The 18,770-nt window shown below is 37.4% G+C and overlaps 1 protein-coding gene across 2 annotated transcripts in view; it reads right to left on the bottom strand.

Moving 5' to 3' along the window:
- The window catches only part of LOC126850512 (uncharacterized), a 158,352-nt gene that overhangs the window by 3,622 nt on the left and 135,960 nt on the right, over positions 1–18,770 (bottom strand). For both annotated transcript variants that reach the window (XM_050593622.1, XM_050593623.1), the window contains exons 5-6: positions 11,187–11,359; positions 276–694 (exon numbers count right to left, since the gene is read on the bottom strand). In XM_050593622.1, coding sequence (XP_050449579.1) covers positions 276–694; positions 11,187–11,359 — 592 coding nt within the window. The remainder of the gene's footprint in view (positions 1–275; positions 695–11,186; positions 11,360–18,770) is intronic.

Raw genomic sequence — 18,770 nt, 5'->3', positions numbered from 1 at the left:
CGCAGCTATTGATCGTGTCACCTCGATATAGTGTCACTCTAGCTGCATTATATCGTATCCTTCTAGGCGAATGAAGAAACTAGTATTTTCCAAACAATAATGTTTAAATATAATAATATATAAAGCTCACGCGAAGCACTATATAAAGTATAAAAAAAAATATATATAAAAAATATAAATTAATAAACAGTATTATGGTAAAAATATACCTCTTTTAGATGCAAATGAAACTTAACATCGCGAATGATAAGTGATTTATAGGTGCTGATACTTACGTGTTCTAACTCGCTTGCCCTTGGACGTCAACCCGTGATGCTTCATCCTGAGTCTGTGCTGGCGTTGATCCGCCAAATTGGTCGCGTTGCTCGCGAATGAGTAATCGATACTCGAGACATTCGACACGTTCGTAATCTTCCTCTGGATATCCTCGTAGATCTGCGCCTTCTGCGCCTCCGCCGTTCGTCTGTATGTGTGATAATACGGCCAGTCGGATCTTCCTGTCTCGCTGTACTGTTTTCTCGTTTTATCGCCGTTGACGGTGATGATCTTGGAAGTTCGCGGTATCGGGGTGACGTTATACCTCGGCCGTTGCCACGACGCGTACGACGAGGCGATGCTGTTGATGATCGCCGCCTTGTTGTCGCGCGGAACGTCCGTCACGACCTGTTGACCGCTCCCTGCCGTGCTCCAGTATCTGAAGACAGAAAAGCGTCATTAGATGGGATAGCTCTAGCAATTCCGAGATGTTCTCGCTCTGTACCACCTATATCGATCTTGGGCGGAAAGGAGACTCGGGGGACTGCGATGTTCGGAGAGAAGTCGAATATAAATTAGTTCATTAAAATAAAATTGAGACTTTTTAATTAAAAGACTCTCTAGAATTGAGAAACTAGAAATTCGTAAAGTCTTGGAGACTTTCTAATTTTGTGTATGTAATTTCGCAATGCCCCCATTACGTGTTCTCGATTATTTAACGTCGATATATCACTTTGTTAGGTTGATATTATTCGCGTATGTAAATGTTATCGTTCGATGCGCGCATTTTGACTGACGATGCGATCGGGCAATGCTTTAACGCGAATCGGTGGAATTTCCATTACTATGTCCATATACTCGCAATCAATACTCGATGAATATACATGCAGTCGGTCGGTGCGGTGCAGCGAAACGCCACAGTGTAGACAGCGCCTAGACAGTAATAAGTTGGACGAGCGCGTTAGGTAGCAATTACTAAATGGAACTGGCCAGGTATCAGTGGCGCACTGAACTTGTCGGACGCCATTTGCCAAAATGTGTACGTATTACTTGTGTAAAGCGCCAGGTATGGTGCGTCAATTCGTGCGAGACAAAATTAATTATTTTCAGGAGAAAATGAAATTCGCGAATTTGCAAATGAGACAAAAATGATCCGAGCGCTCTGCCAATCGATTTGTCGACTGAATTAATTTAATTGGTACCAATGTATTATAATTGCAACAGCGTTTATACAACTCTTACGCTTCTGTTACGCAACGAATATATTTATCGAATAAATTCGAATATCGCTGAACTATATGTGACTATACATTGATATTCGACCTTTGTGAAGTCATAATTAACGTTTGTTCGAGAAAGAATAATTAAAATAAATAAAATATTTGTAATATTTGCTTTTTAAACAGCAAACACGTACATTGTATTTTAATTACAATTAACGTTTTTATTTGAAAAAAGAATCAACGTATAATTAAAACGTTATAATGACAGAGTAATAATTATATAATCTTGAAAAATATAAAACGTAATAAAAAATCCAGAATATCACATACATATAAATAATGACACCAAAGGAAATAATGATAAAAAATGTAATAAATTATTTTATATTCTCTTCTCTATTCTATTGTATATATTAATAGATTATCTCTAATATCAATTAACGCTTGGATTCACTATTGTTCACTAGTTGTTCACCAGTGCATTGAGGCTGGACGCTTCGTTTCAGGCGACGCCTTTCTCTAGATTTTCGACGCTCGAGAGAGCGCGCGGTATCGAAGGGTGGAATCGGTCATTCGTTATGAACCGTCTCTACGAGTACGACGGGTTTTCGTCGTAGTTTTCGTCGGTACGTGCACTCCGACGAATCGAATTTAGCGGAGACGTGTGGGCGTGCGAAAACAATTTCGAGAATTGATTTACGGTCGGCATGTGGTACACATAAGAGAACGGAATCAAGGGGTTGTCCGGAAACCTCGAAACTTGTGTTTCACGCGGGGAAAACTTATTCACACCGTACTTCGCTTTTCTCCCTCTCCTCCCTCTCTCTCTCTCTCTTTATCACTCCCACTCTCTTTCTTTCTTTCTTTCTTTCCATCTTCTTGTCGCTCTCTTGGGAAAAGTTTCTATGGAAAATATTGGCTCTTCGTGTATTCCTGCGAGACAAAGAATTTTCATCGTTTATTCTCGTTTGATATGATCACAGGATGCTGCGTGTCTCTCGCCGAATGCATGCATGACGTTTGCGATTTCATTATTATATCGATTTGCGATGAAAATTTGCAATTCCGAACGCAATCGATTAGAAAATTCTGTTTAATCACGGTAATTACAAATCGTAATTGTAATTCCTGATCCAATTAAGCAATTACGCTTTGCAATATGTAGGCAATGCATATGCAATCGATGCGTATCAGTTTCGAAACGCAGCTACGAAACCGGAATTGTCTAATTATCTTGATTATCCTCTTGATAATCCACGAATCTCGTTAGCTTGCATCGCACGAGTGCGAGCGAATAAATGCGATAAAATAATTTTGTTTCCTTTTTTCATAAATCTTAGCTCTCCATTTTGTTTATTTATCAACGAACGCATACCGTTCGAACAACGTATAATCCTATAAGTCGCATTCGCCGAGATAAGTTCTTTGCTATTAAAGATATACCGACACGGCCCGTTTAGCATAACTGTATTTTCGATATTTGCATGTATGCAGATTTAGCATAAGTTAACTTTTTTCTACGCTTTAATATTCCTCCAGGAAGTTCCAAGCTTCATGGCTGGCCGCTAAGAGCTCGCGCCGTAGGTTGGCATAATTTTTTAATTAAATTCACCATTGTTACTCTGCCGCTGTCAGCCGAGAAATCTAAACAAATGCGAACAAACGTGAATTTTATTCGTTTTTTTTTTTTTTACAAAACTTATTATCTTTCAATCGCGAACGAGAAAAAGGCACATCCGGTATTTTAATTCACTCCGGATACTTTTGGATACTTTTAATTTCTGTTCGACACAAATCAAATGTCAACAATTGAATCGATTTGTCATGCTTGAGACAATTAGTAGAATTATTTTGCCGCAAGGAATCGAACTATATTTAGATCTAATCGACTCGTTACACTTTATGAGACTTGCGTAATGACATCGTCTCCGCCGATTATGGTCACGTCGGGCGTCTACAGGAAGTTTGACGAAGTAGGGTAAACAGTATATAGTATATCGCTGGCAGTATAGTCGAGGGTGTGGAGACAAGTACAGGAAATTGTCTTCGTATTATTACTTTGCCTCATAAAATAGAAGAATTTTATTTCTCTTGGAAATGAAATTTCTTTCATTGATTTAAAACTTTCATCCTACTTTAATATTTTTTACGTATAGAAGAAAAGAGAACGCAGGAAAAGTACGAAAACCTTAATAAATCTTCATTTACCGAATAATAATATCGGTTAGAGTTCGAGGGTTCCCCTTATCACGTGCCGTTTGTTTTATATAGAGTTCCATTCTTCGGGCGTTGAAACTTATTGCGGGTCGTTAGATCTACACGAAACAGACGTCATGTCATCCGTGTTGGTGGCGCGAAAAAAAAAAAAAAAAGTCATCAGCTGCTTTTCATATATTTTTGAGGTTCATCGAACGGAAGTCGAAGGATGGTTAACAATTTTACGACGTCGCGTTTTACATTTTTACGAGAGATTCTCAATCCGGCGTATGTGCTCGACGCAATGATTTATTTTACGTAGCATTGTATGTGTGTGTGTGTGTGTGTGTGTGTGTATTGTGTGAAATTTACAGGCGCGATGAACTTAATACGCGGTAGAACGCGATACAATGGACACCGGTGAATTAATTGCGCGCTAATGCGTTTGCATCTGACGGTAGAAAGGAAGGGTGGAGAGGGGAAGTTTTGAGCACTAATGCATGCATTTCGTTGTCGGTCTCTCGGATTTTCGTTCCAATATACGTTCTCGTCTGCGCATCTCGATGGCGATAACGCGTATAACATGCATGATTCTAATATGAGCTGTTCCCTTCGTCGATATATATTTTTCAGCTGTATACAAAATGTGCGAAACTGAAATTTTTCACGCGAATCTCGTCGACCGTCCTTTCAAACGAATAATTTATTTGTATTTAATTTAATTTAATTTTTACTCCATTTTGCGACGTGAGTTATTTTGTTATTAAGTAATTATCTCAATATATACATATATCTTGGTTTTATAAATTGGCAAAATCCGGAGTACAATTAGAACGTGAAAAAAAGTAGTCCGGATTTCCGGAAAGATTCCAGAGATATATGAAATTGTTCAATATGAGTGCGAACTATGGTGGAGATTCTCCAACGGTACGACAGTAATAGCATTTACATTTTGGATTATGCAAGCTGTTTCCGTAGTCCGGCTCGCGCGGATTATCACAGAGCTCGTGCGAGATATGAAAAAATGTTTTCAGAATATTGCGAGCCACACGCACGCACGCACACACACATATCTATATATTTGGCCGAGAATCGGAAAAAAAAGAAAGAAAGAAAATAAGAGACATACACAAAATTATTCGCCGCGTTGTGGATACTTTAGTATCCATCATTGACACTGATTAAGATCTGCGGGCTATTTTTTGGAACGAGATATCTCTCAAGCTAACTTTAATTTCTTTGGCCTCGCGTGCGCCCCGCTGAAAAATGCGCGCGTGGAAATAAATTATGGGTGGCGGAAAATAAATTATCACGGGCGCATTACGATTGCCGCGGGTTCGCGACTCTGCTCTCTCTCTCTCTCTCTTTCTCTCTCTTCAGCCTTTCGATAAATACGGAGGCGAAATGCATCGGCGATACCACCTAAGCACGTCGTCCGTTATAGTTACTTCTTGTTACACTCTCGCGTTATCTCCTCTATCGCAGTAAATTCATTGGAACGTGCTATATGTTCTCTCTCTCTCTCTCTCTCTCTCTCTCTCTCTCTCTCTCTCTCTCTCACGTATGGTACCTATTACGTTTGGCATGCAATGGAAATTTACGCAATCGTGTTTATGCTTCTAGTGATATGCGCAAAATTTTATCCCTCTCTTCGATAATTAATTTTACGATTATGCAAGAGGTGTGAACCTCGCACACGAGTTTTGCTCTATCAAATTCGCAGAAATTCATAAAGCTCGGCGAAAAACGCGTTATTATTCTTTAGAGCTGTGATGCGTCAAATCAAGGTGAGTTTTTCGCGTTGAAGCTTTTTTATTTTTAAAATTAGATGATCTCATTGACACGCGCAATCGTTTTATCTCTCGACCCGTTCTTCATATATTGACAGATATTTACTCAAGAAACGATACAATAAGTACTGTATGTGTTTAATTGTTAAATTGCGTTAACGTAAATTGTTTTCAATAAATTTGTATAGTATAACTTGGCAAGATTTTTATGATGAAAAATTATTATTTCGATCCATAATTTATTGGTAACTCAAGTTCGAGGGTGCGTAATTAGTTTTATTGCAACTCCGATGCGTTTTTAACATTTATATTTAGATGCACATAAAATATATATATGTAAATATAATAATACGGATAAAAGATATTTTTGTTTGTGCTGAAACAATGCAAATAATTTCAATCCTTCATTTTGCCCAGAATCGAGATCGTACGCAGCATGCGATTATCCTGAATTTGATTTATTATTTTATTCCATCTCTTTGCGCGCCTTCAACAAATTTACGCAACTGTAGCCTATTTGATTATTTGCACAGTTTTATTGGTACATGATTTTTCTCATGATAGAATGTCGATGATATGAAAAAAAAAAATAAAGAGAAACATATTGTTTGGTTAATAAAAATTTTTTTCATCGAAACAATCGTGAATTATTTTCACGGAAAGAGTATAATTCACTATTCTGAAAAGCATAAAATATATATTGGCCCCGGGCGCAAAAACTTTTAGCTAAATTGGAATATTGCCGAACTAGATTTACCTTTTATCATTAATTTGCAGTTATGTATTGACATTCCTTTTGGCGCGTTCAAAAAATCAATTTTCGCACAAACTCATATAAAAAAAAAAAAAAAAATTGCATGCAAAAAATTGTAAAAAACTGACATTATCACACATCGTGCTTTCATTACGCTATTGTCTCACAAATATGATTTAACAATGCAGAAATATTTCTTCACGATAAAAGTTTACTATTTCATTGATTACACGGAGAAGATTTATATTTCTCGTAAGATTAATCTCTGGTTGCTAATCCCTCGAAGAGATCAGTTGAATGGCTGTTCAGTGACGAGATATATCGTCATCATGGTCACGTTGTTCCGTTCCGAAACGACCTTAGTGCGCGGGTCCCGGGACTAGGAAATAACCGGAATGATCCGATCGTAAGATTTAATCTGTTAAGACAAAGAGCAGGAAAATAGAAAGATTTCGTCCCTAAAGTGGGGCAGTAGTAGCATCGATGGTAGTAGCCTCGAAGGCACAATAGCAATTACCAGAAAACGACGGATCGTTCCTTGCGAGTGGCCAGATAGCGTCGGATGGAATCGAATCTGCGGTAACGTTCCGAGGAGATTGGCTACTCCCCGCCCGCAGAAGGGAGGATTACAGATCGATCTGCAGTGTCATCGAACGTAAGCTTTATCGATCTTGACGGCGCGTCAACCGGATATTGGATGGATACGAGAGGCCTATATAAAGCGGACGGATGGTCGATCTTTGCGTGATCGCCCGATTGTGCGATTCGATCGTTCTCCGATCGACGTTTCGCGATCTTTGATGCAGTTCCGATGGGTTAACGCGTCAATTATCGCGTCTTCGAGACGTTAATCGTGCGACGATATAAGAGCGCGAAAAATACAGGGTGTTTTGAAAGCAACGGATGTATTTTTCGCTGCGGATTCTTCGATCGAGTCGTAATCGGAATTGTCGAGAGTTACATCTTTCTTTTGGAATGGCGTTTGGAATTTTATCCTGATCAGCTTTGTTGCGTCAGAGCCGGGATATTGAAGTATAAGAAATGCATCATAGATTGGATTTTTATCGATAGGATGTGATAGAGTGGTCGAAAGTAGAACACACGCGAGAGTGGAATCATTTGTTCAGCGAATTGTAGGAATCGACGCGAGCGTAAATACGACTGTAATATATTGATAAGAGATATGACAGCAACTATTGATACATCACGCAAATACTCGAAACAACCGATCTATAGTCTGATGAAAATATAATCGAATATAAAGAATATTTCTCCGCGCAACTCTTATTGTCTCTCGCTTTTTTTTTTTTCGAATCGGAAATCTCTTCAGAGCGCTTTACAATAGCAAAAATATTTAATATTAAATTAATAAAGAGAAAATCATTCTTTCTCTAATACTTTCGGATTATCTATTAATATTAATTATTGCTTATATCGTGCAGGGACATAAAATAATGTGGCATATATTTCGCACATAGTTCGCGGATTTTTCTACAAAGAACTATCCTTCCAACTGTAATATTTCGTGCTACGCACGCGGTCAGCTCTTCCGGAGAAAATATCTCCTTTATTTTCCCAATTTCGTCGGACAGCTTGATCGAAATTGGAGGTCATGAAAATCTCCGTCAGCCATGTCCGCCCCAGTAAAAGTAAAACAAGTATAAAATGCCGGAGACGATATAACAAAGAGAGAAAAAGAGATGGAGCGGCGCGTTACGAAGTTATTTTCAAGCTTTCCTCACCGTCGTACGGTGCCGATATTTTCTGTCGGCTTTTAACCGCCGGTCGGATATTACGGCGAGAACTGCCAGACACGTATCGCAAAAATTGTCACGAATCAATCCGTAAAAATTATCGCGATCAACTATTAGATATCGACCGTCCGCGTATCCGGTTGCGATTCAGAAAAGTTCGTTTTGACTTGCGAAAAAGTAAAATCGAAATTCAAGAATACGAAAATTTAAAGCATATTATTAGCAGTATTAGCTTTTATTATTTCTCTCTTTATAAATTTAAGAGATAAATATATGCCGTCGTGCTTGAATTGTGTCTACGTTATGTACACATAAGTGTTTATTTTTTAATTTTCATCTAAGTTAATAAAAGTATCCCATGATTTACTTTTCATTACGATGAAAGTCGCCCCGGTCGGCGGTCGACGTCGCGTAACTTCAAAGTCGAGTTATGAAAGTGCACTTTCCAGGCGTGTTCGCGGACATATAAAAAAAAAAAAAAGAGAAAAAAAAACGGTAAGAAAGTCGTCGTCGTGCGTAGTAATATCGTATCGAGGTAATAGATTATACCACGTTTGTGTATGAAATATCGAGCAGAATCAGACGCGACACGCGTAATATCGTTATTGGTATTCAATGTCGGCTGCGTCCTACCCAATCTGACCAGCTGTGTTTCACGATAAATTGCATTTGCGGCTCGCGGGGGGGGGAGGAGGGAGGGGAGAGGTAGCTTTCAGTGGGATTTTCCGCTCGATAAACAAAACGAAAGGGAATATTACTTTTCGTCGCGTACAATACATATATCCTGACCATCAATTAGCCTATTCTGTTGGCTTTCTATATTTTCCGAATCAAATTCATATCTCTCACACACACGCACGCACCACCGATCTATTTCCTAGAAAAGTCATATTATGGAAAAAATATTATATATATAAATACAGATATTTTTATATTTATATAGTTAAATTTATTTCAGAAAAAAAGTGCAATTTTATATATTACATATTTATTCTGTGTAAGGATGAAAGTGCTGTAAGAGAGTTAATCATAACTAATCTGTAGTTGAAGAATTATATATGAATATTAATCATTATTAAATGACATTGTTTAATTGAGTGGTAAATTGTATAAATTTTATGTCAATTTTGCGTAAAATTAAAATAATCATTTATTATTTAACGCTCTCCTGGATATAAGGGAGTTTTATTTCGGATCTGGAAATATAAGCACATTTTGTACCTGAACCTTGGCAAAGTGGTCTTAAAACATCCCCATAAATTCTCTTTAAACTTTTATTTTCGTGCAATTGGAGCGAACGATGTTAGCAGTAATTCACAGTTTGCGTACTCATGGTGTATCAGAAATAGAAAGTAGACAATTTTATAAAGTAAACTGAAGAGACTCGAGAGGATGTTGTCGGGGCATGATATGGCAAAAGTGAAAAGTTGCGTTGCCAGCGGGTGAATTTTCTTCCGAGGACGTATCACAGCGGTTTTGCTCCGTTATTGCGCAAATAACCCGTTATACCGAGTTGTCAAACGTCACGGAGCGGGCCCGATGATTTTTCCGAGGGTCAAGTAAGGATGACATATTGTAAAAAAAAAAAAAAAAAACTCGCGATCTTCATGCGCGGAGCCGAAGGTTTTCGTCGTAAAAGTTAAAGAGAGAAATAGAGCGAAAAGATGCACGTTGGACGGACGAGAACAATCTCGTAAGGGTATGGAGAGATGCCGCCGATGGAAGGCAAAGGAAAACGATCCCAGTTCGTGTCATAAAAGAGAGCGGGTTGAATGGATCTCTTTTCGAGCGTGTGCCGAGCCTTTCATAAGGCAAGAATGTCCTGGGAGGAAAGGTCGATACTTTGGCGAGCGAATATCGGTTAGGAAAGAAGGTCCCTCACGAATACGTGTCGCAAACTACCTGCGAAATGCATGACGATTGAAGGTGGCATTCAATTTTTCTTTTTTTCTTTTTATGATTTTTGGGAAAGATTATTTTTGTTCGAGATGCATATCATATTTTTAATATTATTTCTCCATTCATTTATTTACATTCAAATATAATTTGCAAGCTACAGAGAATCAAGCATAATTTTTTTTTTTATTGTTAGAAGAACCGATATTATATCATTTCTCAAAGTATGGATCTATCAAACTTGTTCTAGAGATTTGACAGCAGTGAGTGTCGTTTCCTTTAGATATTTGTCGTTCATGAGCAAGCTCAATATTTTACATCGCGCATAAACTTCTACGATTTTCCGCGCTCCTTCGCCTCTCCGCTCTCCGCACGAAAGGGGAAAAAAGTAAGGTATAGTCGACGCAAAGATGCTTTCGGGCGGTCAATTGACGGCGTTTCCAAAATTCGATACGCGTTGCCAGACGATTGTCGCTCTTCTAGAATGGAACACGCTTGACGCGTTCATTGAATACATACTCGTCGCTTACGTCGCGATCCTTTCTTATATCGCCGGGAAAAGGCAACTATTTACTACCTACCGTTCCCGAGTTTAAGAGTTTCGCCTCGAGGTGTGACATCCCGGACGAACTAAAACTCGAAGAAAACGTACTAGGCTGCTAGGCTTAACGAGCTGACTCGAACTTCGGGCTTTCTCTCGGACCCTCGGTTTTATTAACCGTGGATTTATGAGATGCCGGTGTCTCTCCCCTAGTCTTTCTCAATCTCACGTGAATACTTTAAGAAGGGTATACGAAGGAGATATCGCATCGTAAAAAATATTTAGTCAAACTAACATTATAACATTCACATATATTAAAAATATCGAAAATTACACGTATCTATATAATGGCTGTTATTTTATTTTAAATTATTATATTATACAATATCCGGTTGAAAAATGTATGTAATTTATTATGGAATTTGAATCTTTTTATATACTGTATCTGCACATCTAAATTTAATCATGTCTCTTTAAACAATGAAGAGAAAAATTATTCATATGTTCTATAGTCTATAAATATTCTAAATTTTGATCAAGATAATTAAAATTTTATTTCCATTTCTTCTTTACACTTTTATAGCCGATTCAACTGACCGATTGAGCAGAATATATAAGAAAAGAGAAAATTAGTAATTTTTTCTTTTATTTTGACAGCTCGGTTATCAAACATGTGTACCATGCAAAGGCGCGACTTTCTAATCCCGCAAAGATACAAAGTAAAAAGCTCGACGGAGGAGGCCGAGAAAAAATGGTAGCATCTCGAGTTTTACTTACCTGTATCTCTGGGTGTCCATTTCCCTTCGTTCCTCGGCTATGGCCTCGTTTAGGTCCCTGTTCGGATCGATTCCTCGGGGGACCTCGCTATTCGCTTGAAGATTGTCGTTGCTGACGAATTCCACCAAGACATCGTCTTCATGGTACGATTCAGTCAGGGTATACTCGCGCAGCTGAAACAGCGAGCACACTTTCAATTAACGTTTCACCGACACATCGGTCATATAAAAACGAAAAAAAGAAGAAAATACCGTCGGTTCTGTGTAACACGGGGAATAAGCGATGGGGCATGCATATTTATAAACCACGGGAAATAAACGTACTCTTCGAGAATTCATAAGCGTTCCCTTTCGTTCTACGTGATCTGAAAGCGCGCACTCCCCGGATTATGTTCGATGATACACTTTTAAATATCGGCAAACAGATTTAAAAGTAATGCTTTATTTCTAAATATCTGTCCATATTTATCGCAATTATAATAAATGCACAAATTATTTTATTTAATTTTTTTATACATTTTTCTACTCTCAAGTATAAATACATAGAAATATCGTCTGTCGAAAAGCAGAATTAATCTAATTAAATGTTTTTGCTTTTAGAAATAAATACTATACGAGATGGGCCCAAACATTTCAGCCCATTTCTTGTATATAGCTTTTTTCGATCTCGGCGAAGTATCATAATAATAAAAAATATTATTTTGATATGTATAAAATCGTTGCAAGCTTGTTATGTTTTCATCTACAGATTCCTTGAGCAATCTGAGCGTGGGAGGAGGGGGGAAGAAGTGCGTAATAAAAAATTAAAGATGGTCTTAAAAACTTCCAAGATTTAATAAGGGATACAATGAGAATGTATAATATATCCTGATCTATTTAAAGATTAAACATTGACCGACCTTCTCTTCCCTTCCTTTTAAAAGTAGTTGAATTTTTCATTACCATTAACCGAAAGCCCCTTCTTCCTTTTACGATGAATTTTAATAAATGAGAACGCAGATATTTTTGTAGTAGTCATTGTATGAAAAAATACCGACTAACGGATACTTCTGAAGAAAATACCTGATGTTACCAAATGTAAATTATAATCTCATGTGATTATTTTTTTTTCTATTCAGAAATAAGCCCGAGAATATCTTTAATAAAACAGTTCTCGTGATTTTTTTCGCAAGACAAGTACATATAGCCAATTAGGTGTGAAACGTATTAAGCAATATTGTTGACTTGCTTTTAAAGCATCGTACGGAATGATTGGTGGTAAGGTGTTTTCGTGTTGCAGCAACCTTACGATTAATCACTCCCAGTGGCCAGCAGGGTACGACCGAATTAAAGCCAATGAGACTTTATGGTGCTTTACCGAGCAACACACCGCCGTTTTTCTCCGTTTGCCCCTTAGTCCGACTCGTTTGTGTTTCTCGCTGAAATTTTCGAAACTCCTGCACTCACTTCGCACTTGCAAAAAAACGACGTTTTGCAAATGCGTGCGAATAAAATACTTTACATTCAAGTTCGAATGTATTATAAGCTTTTAATTAAACTTTTATATCTCTGACGTTTCTAAAGAAAAAATCAAATTTTGTTTCTCATAAATTGTGAAAAATAGAATACGGTTTATAAAATGTATTTAAAAATTACAAAAAAAGTCAAAAAAAAAGTCAAAAAAGAAAAAAAAAGAAACGGCAGCGTGATTCCAAATAAAATGTGTGAATTTTAATAAATCCTTTTTGCAATAAGAGAATGTATTCTATTAACGAGCATCTTGAAACATTTTTATCCGCTATTTTTGCCGCTAATATCGGACATTTATTCTTAATGAAGCTTATCGCAAACGCGCGCTCGGCAAGAATTAACGATTTGATATCGATTTCCTTTTGGTTGATAAAAGCTGTAAGAGCTACAATCATAAATAAAAATGCCTTTTGTTTTATTGAGCAAATGGCATCAAAAGGAATTCATAATCACTGCTATTATGATAAAACTTTCAGTAGTGCTCTGGTTATTTTAAGCAACGCGCTTTCTGGATTATAATGCTATTCCAACCAAACTAATTGTCTTACTTTCACGAGTGGTGTTCATTTTAATTATTCGACATACTTTATGCCGAGCGGATGATCAATTATATGGAATGTTGTAAAAACAAGAGTTTTCATAAAACTAAAGAAAAACAGTTATGCATAAAAAAAAAAAAATGCTTCTTCGACATATCTCTTTCTCAAAATAATCGATAATGCACACTCTTGAAATATTTTATAAAATAGTCGGATGAGAATAAAAGCAATCAAAATAATCAACCTAACGTTTTTCCTTTGTATTCATTTATATAATTGTGGAGACCATTGTGCCGACAAATATCTTAACAGCTTCATCTGCTTGCCTGCACTGGCAGGACTTTGAAATTGGAGCAAGCGTTAATTATTGTCTAATTAAACATCGCGCGACGAGCGACAGCTTCTCTCTAATCTTGTTTCAGTAATCATTTCGTAAAATCCCTCACGATGGTAACGTTGATTCTATTCGGGACGGAAAGCTAAATCAATAGGTAGATGCAAACTAAGTGTAGCGTTAGGTAAATATTTCTCAACCTAGCATATGGCTTGTTATATATTCCCGAAATGGTTGCAACGACAAACAATAGCAAAAACAATTCTTTTTTAACATAAAAATATCTCTTTGTTAAGATATATCGTAATTGATTTGTCGGATAAAATAATAATCTCTTGACATACATAGAAATATTCTTTCTCCAAGGGAAGGATGATAGAACAATAGAATTTTCTTTTATTTGATTTAACCTCATTCTAGTTTTCTCATAAACGGATATTGTAATAAAATATTTCTGCCAATTAAGCTTCTTCGTAAATCAGTTTATTTTTCAAATAAAGAGTGTACGAAACAAATATTAGTGACGAATGATATTCGCATAGAAATGATATATACGTACGAGTATGTGTACTTACACACTAATATACATATATATACATACATATTAATATATATACATACATACTAATCGGATACTAACGGCGATATCGTAATAAAATATTTCCGCCAATTAAGCTTCTTGGTAAATCAATTTATTTTTCAAATAAAGAGTGTACGAAACAAATATTAGTGACGAATGCTATTCGCATAGAAATGATATATACGTACGAGTATGTGTACTTACACAACTAATATACGTATATACATATATATACACACACATACTAATCGGATACTAACGGCGATGCTAACTATTCGCAATGTCATCGAGAGTAGTCCGGGAGGAAATTCGCAGGGTATATGTTGAATTAATAACAGTCCAATTAATAGCCCCTCGAAACACCTACGTGGTTTCCCAATTAATCGACGATAACGTACGTTCCCTTCGAGATTATCGAGCGTTGAGATTATTATCGTTGCTAAGTGTAATGCGTCTGAAGCGCGTATCCTAATCAATCATCCATGAGAATAATAAAAAAAATGTGTCACCTATCAGTTTATGTAAAATCCGCGTATACCATCGGTCATTTGATAATTTGGTCTGTCCACTCTCTCGAGACTCCGATATGATGTTAAGACTCGCGATATGATATTAGAGAGCATAACTTTCAACGTTAACTTTATAATAATTAATTCTTCGGGATATATTTTTCATTGTTATTTTTATTGCAATAAATATATTATATGATGCTATTACTTCAATTAAAATATTACTTCTTTTTTCGACAATGTTCGAAATTAATTTTCTACCGAGTTAAGATTTGTTATCGTGGGTCCTTAAATAAGGACGAAAAATTTGTCGGGTTGCCGCTGCAAACAAAGGGTTAATTATTTTCTGGCGTAACATAAATTTACATTTTTTTTCTCTTTCGCAGACAGTATGCTATAATAAAATATCTGCAAACACACATTTTACATAAAGTACTTTCACAAACATTTTTGTTTCCTCCCTAAAGTGTGGAAAATATAATTTATATCACTGTTTCTTTCAGCGGTGGCGCGTTTATATTATCGCGAGTAAACGTAGGTATTACTTAACAAGTATAACAGCGCAAGCTCACTGAAATTATATCGTTGTCAGCCGTAGCCATTGTTAAATGTTTCAATGCGACAGCAAAAAATATTCTTCATCGTAAAAAGATAGCAATCCTCTCTTTTTTTTCGCACTTTTGTTTTCCCGCCAATTTTTTGCATATAACGAGTATAACAATGTCAGAGCAATTAGCATTGATTGGCGTCTGCATATAGTGCCTGATGCAATCGTCAAAATGTTTATGACCCAGAAAAATCGGGCGGCACGTCGCTGGTAAAATTTGAAGAGGATTTGCAGATCTAATTGAAAAGGCAATCACGACGAGTCGCCATCATTTGGAGAAAATAATCCGATCTCTCGTGAATAGTAAAATGCAGAAATAATATCGCCGGAGTCGCTCCATTAAAGCAGATTAATCCTGCAAATGACAAGTCTGTTTTTGTCGCGAAATCGTATGGAAAACCGATAATTCGTTTCTTTTTTCTCCCTTTTTTTTTTTTTTTTTAAGGGAGGAAAATTGCGCTAATAGAACAAGCGATATCAGAACAATTAACGTAATTTGAATTTATAACCGTGATTAGAAATAACTCATTTCGCGGAATAAAACTGACTATATTACTTTGTATAAGCATTAGCTTGCATGAAACATCTTTAAACTGTCGCACACAGTTTTGCGCATACATCTCTCTGATTTTTCCGCCGTTGTGTTTTTTTTTTTTTTCGAAACCGCGCCATGTCAAAAACAACATTTAGAAAAAAAAAAAACTTGCCACACACATCGTAGCCCAGGAGGAGGAGGTGATTCATCCGAATAAACTCCACCTGGCAGCGTGTGTTTTCTCTGCGTAATAACTTTTTCGTCGCGAGGTTAGTGGTTTTTCAGAAACGAGGGTTCGATCCGTGGCGGATACATTTTTCAACGGACGCGTTGTCTCCGCAGATATGTCGTTTCCCTTCTCTGTCGAAAGGGGATCGAGAACAAAAAACGCGGCTGGTAAATACGATGGAGAGAGAGAGAGAGAGAGAGAGAAAACTTTGTGTCAGATAGGAGAGCGCTGACGAGAATAGAGAGGGCGATATTACCAGCCAAAACAAACCCTCTCGCGTATAACCGAGAAAATTATCCTGGGCATACATTGTACCGAGGTAATATTGAGTTGGTGATGTTATAACAGGCGACCTGCGCTGCGCATTAGTGCGTTAACTTCGACATGCCTGTGTCGCGTTTATGTCTATTCCCGTTTTTACACGATTTTTTTTATCACACGAAAGGCGATCATAAAAGACGGTCTCTCTCGATTGGTTGGATCAAGAGTAGAATTAAATCGTCATCTTCGAATGTAGGATGTATATTATGTAATTTTAAGGAATTAGTTAAATCGTTTATTTATTTTATCGGAATGAAAGTATTTTAAGGGCCTGATATTTCCTAAAATTAAATTTTTCAAGACCGAATCTCAAAGTATTTACTGCAATTTTAATTTACAAAACCCATTCAATTTTTAACTAAAGTTGCCAGAGATTTTTAACCGGTTCTGTTTTCAAAATACAAGATTATTGTATGAGAATTATCAACATTAGAAGCAAGCTGATATGAAAAAATAGACGGATACATGAACATGTCTAACATTATCGACGATTCAATTATTAAAGTTTATAATATATGCACGCGCGACTACAAATATTTACACTCTGAGAAAATATTCGCCGGTCTTTAATTATTTTATTACTGCCGATGCGAGAGAACGTATACATAGAGCTATTTGTTATCGTGCATGGTATTAATAAACTTGGCACACAACTATGTAAAACTAGGTGCGTTGCCGCTGTAACAAAGTGCCGCTATAACTGTAAAGAAATGCTCGCTCGCATCTTGTAACGCTCTCGCACTATCGCTCTCGCGCGCATAAATCAAATGTCGCCGTACGAGATAAAGAGCTTGCAGCGAGCATTACGCTCTTCCATTAACCAGCCATGAAAATTGTGTAAATACGCGTTTTTTGCTCCTTTTTACAAGATATTAAATAAATGCGTCCCGAGATGAAGAAAAGATAAAGTCTTTCTCTTTCGCTTACAATTTTCGCGGTTTATATTTATCTGTTTACACTATACCAATTTTTATTTGACATTAATGAAAGATTATTTGGCATGTGAATATGACAAATAAATAATAGATAATCATAGATAATTATCAAATAATTTCATAACTCTCTTTTTTTTTTTCTTTTTCCATATCTTTTCCTTGTCTCACGATATAACCGTACGTTGCGTTTTATCTAGAATTTATCGCGATTTTACGATGCGCAGTGCAAAATTTTCAAGCCGTATTTCCGGTAATACACATAGGACACATCTCTTCACTTGGAGTTCGCGTTATTTCGCTCGCGGCACCCATTCGCGCTTATATCCGCACGTCGCTTCCGTCATGAACCTGTCCTCAGTCAGCGGACGATTCGCGACGGTTCGAAGCGTAGAATTGAAATCGTAACGACAGTCAAAGTTACATCTCTCATCCACCGCGCGACACTCCCCGCGAACTCGACATCCGTGCATTTCGAAGCGTCGAAGAAGACAAAGAGAAAGAGAGAGAGAGATGGAGTGCACTCCAGGAAACTAACACGCAGGTGATTTCGAAACTGTGCGGAAAATATAGAGAGAAGAACAAAGACGGGGATAGCGATGAGAGGAGAAGGGTAATCATTGTTATAAGAATATTACAGACAAGCACGTATATTCAGAAATAAAAAATATTCCAGACATTATCAGATGAGCAGATACTCGAAGAGTATTAAAAATTATCTTTAAATTAATAAATATGATATATATCTATATACAAATAAAAGATGATTTATAAATAATAGAATTAAACTAAGGAATAATAAATTCACGGGCGAGAAGGTACATACACGCGAGAGAGTTGATAAAACGAGTGCAGGAAATGTGTGTAGAGGAGGTTGACGAAGGACAGCGTCGTGAGATAAATCTCGACGCTATTTACGTGGGGTATATTTGCGCGTTCATTTGCCGCGGAGTCGAATGTCGCAGGCTGGTGAACGAGGGAGTCACGAAGCGATGAGCGGACCGAGGGGAGGGTGCAACAAGGGTTGGACCGGCCTGGCTGGACGGCCGGAGGGTAAGGGAGGAATGGGCGGGGACGTAAACACAAATTTGAAAATTTTCTCTGGGGGTCTCCCTCGCGTGCAAACGACACCCGCCGTTCATTAGCGCCCCATGTCGCCCGAAACCTAATCTACAACTCATACACACACGTGCGTGCGACACGCGTAGAGGATCGCGCAGGACCGGATACGGACAACAAGAGAGAGGGAGAGGCGGTCGTTCTCTGTTTACCCGATAAACTCGAGCAACTATCATAAATTTGTGCCATCAGTTTTTGGCTCATCGGTGTATCGCAATATCGACTCCCTTTGTCTCTCTTTTTCGATACCGAAGCGAAAATCCTAAGAGGAGAATCGAAAATCTATTTCAGAATTCATTCCGGATGTATTCATATACGCGGTCTCTTGATTTCATTTTTTCGCGATAGACATTCGAATTATGTCAAATTAT

This window comes from Cataglyphis hispanica, chromosome 6 (genome assembly GCF_021464435.1).
Source record: "Cataglyphis hispanica isolate Lineage 1 chromosome 6, ULB_Chis1_1.0, whole genome shotgun sequence".
In the NCBI taxonomy this organism is placed as follows: Eukaryota; Metazoa; Arthropoda; class Insecta; order Hymenoptera; family Formicidae; genus Cataglyphis; species Cataglyphis hispanica.
This window is presented reverse-complemented; position numbering and strand designations above follow the sequence as displayed.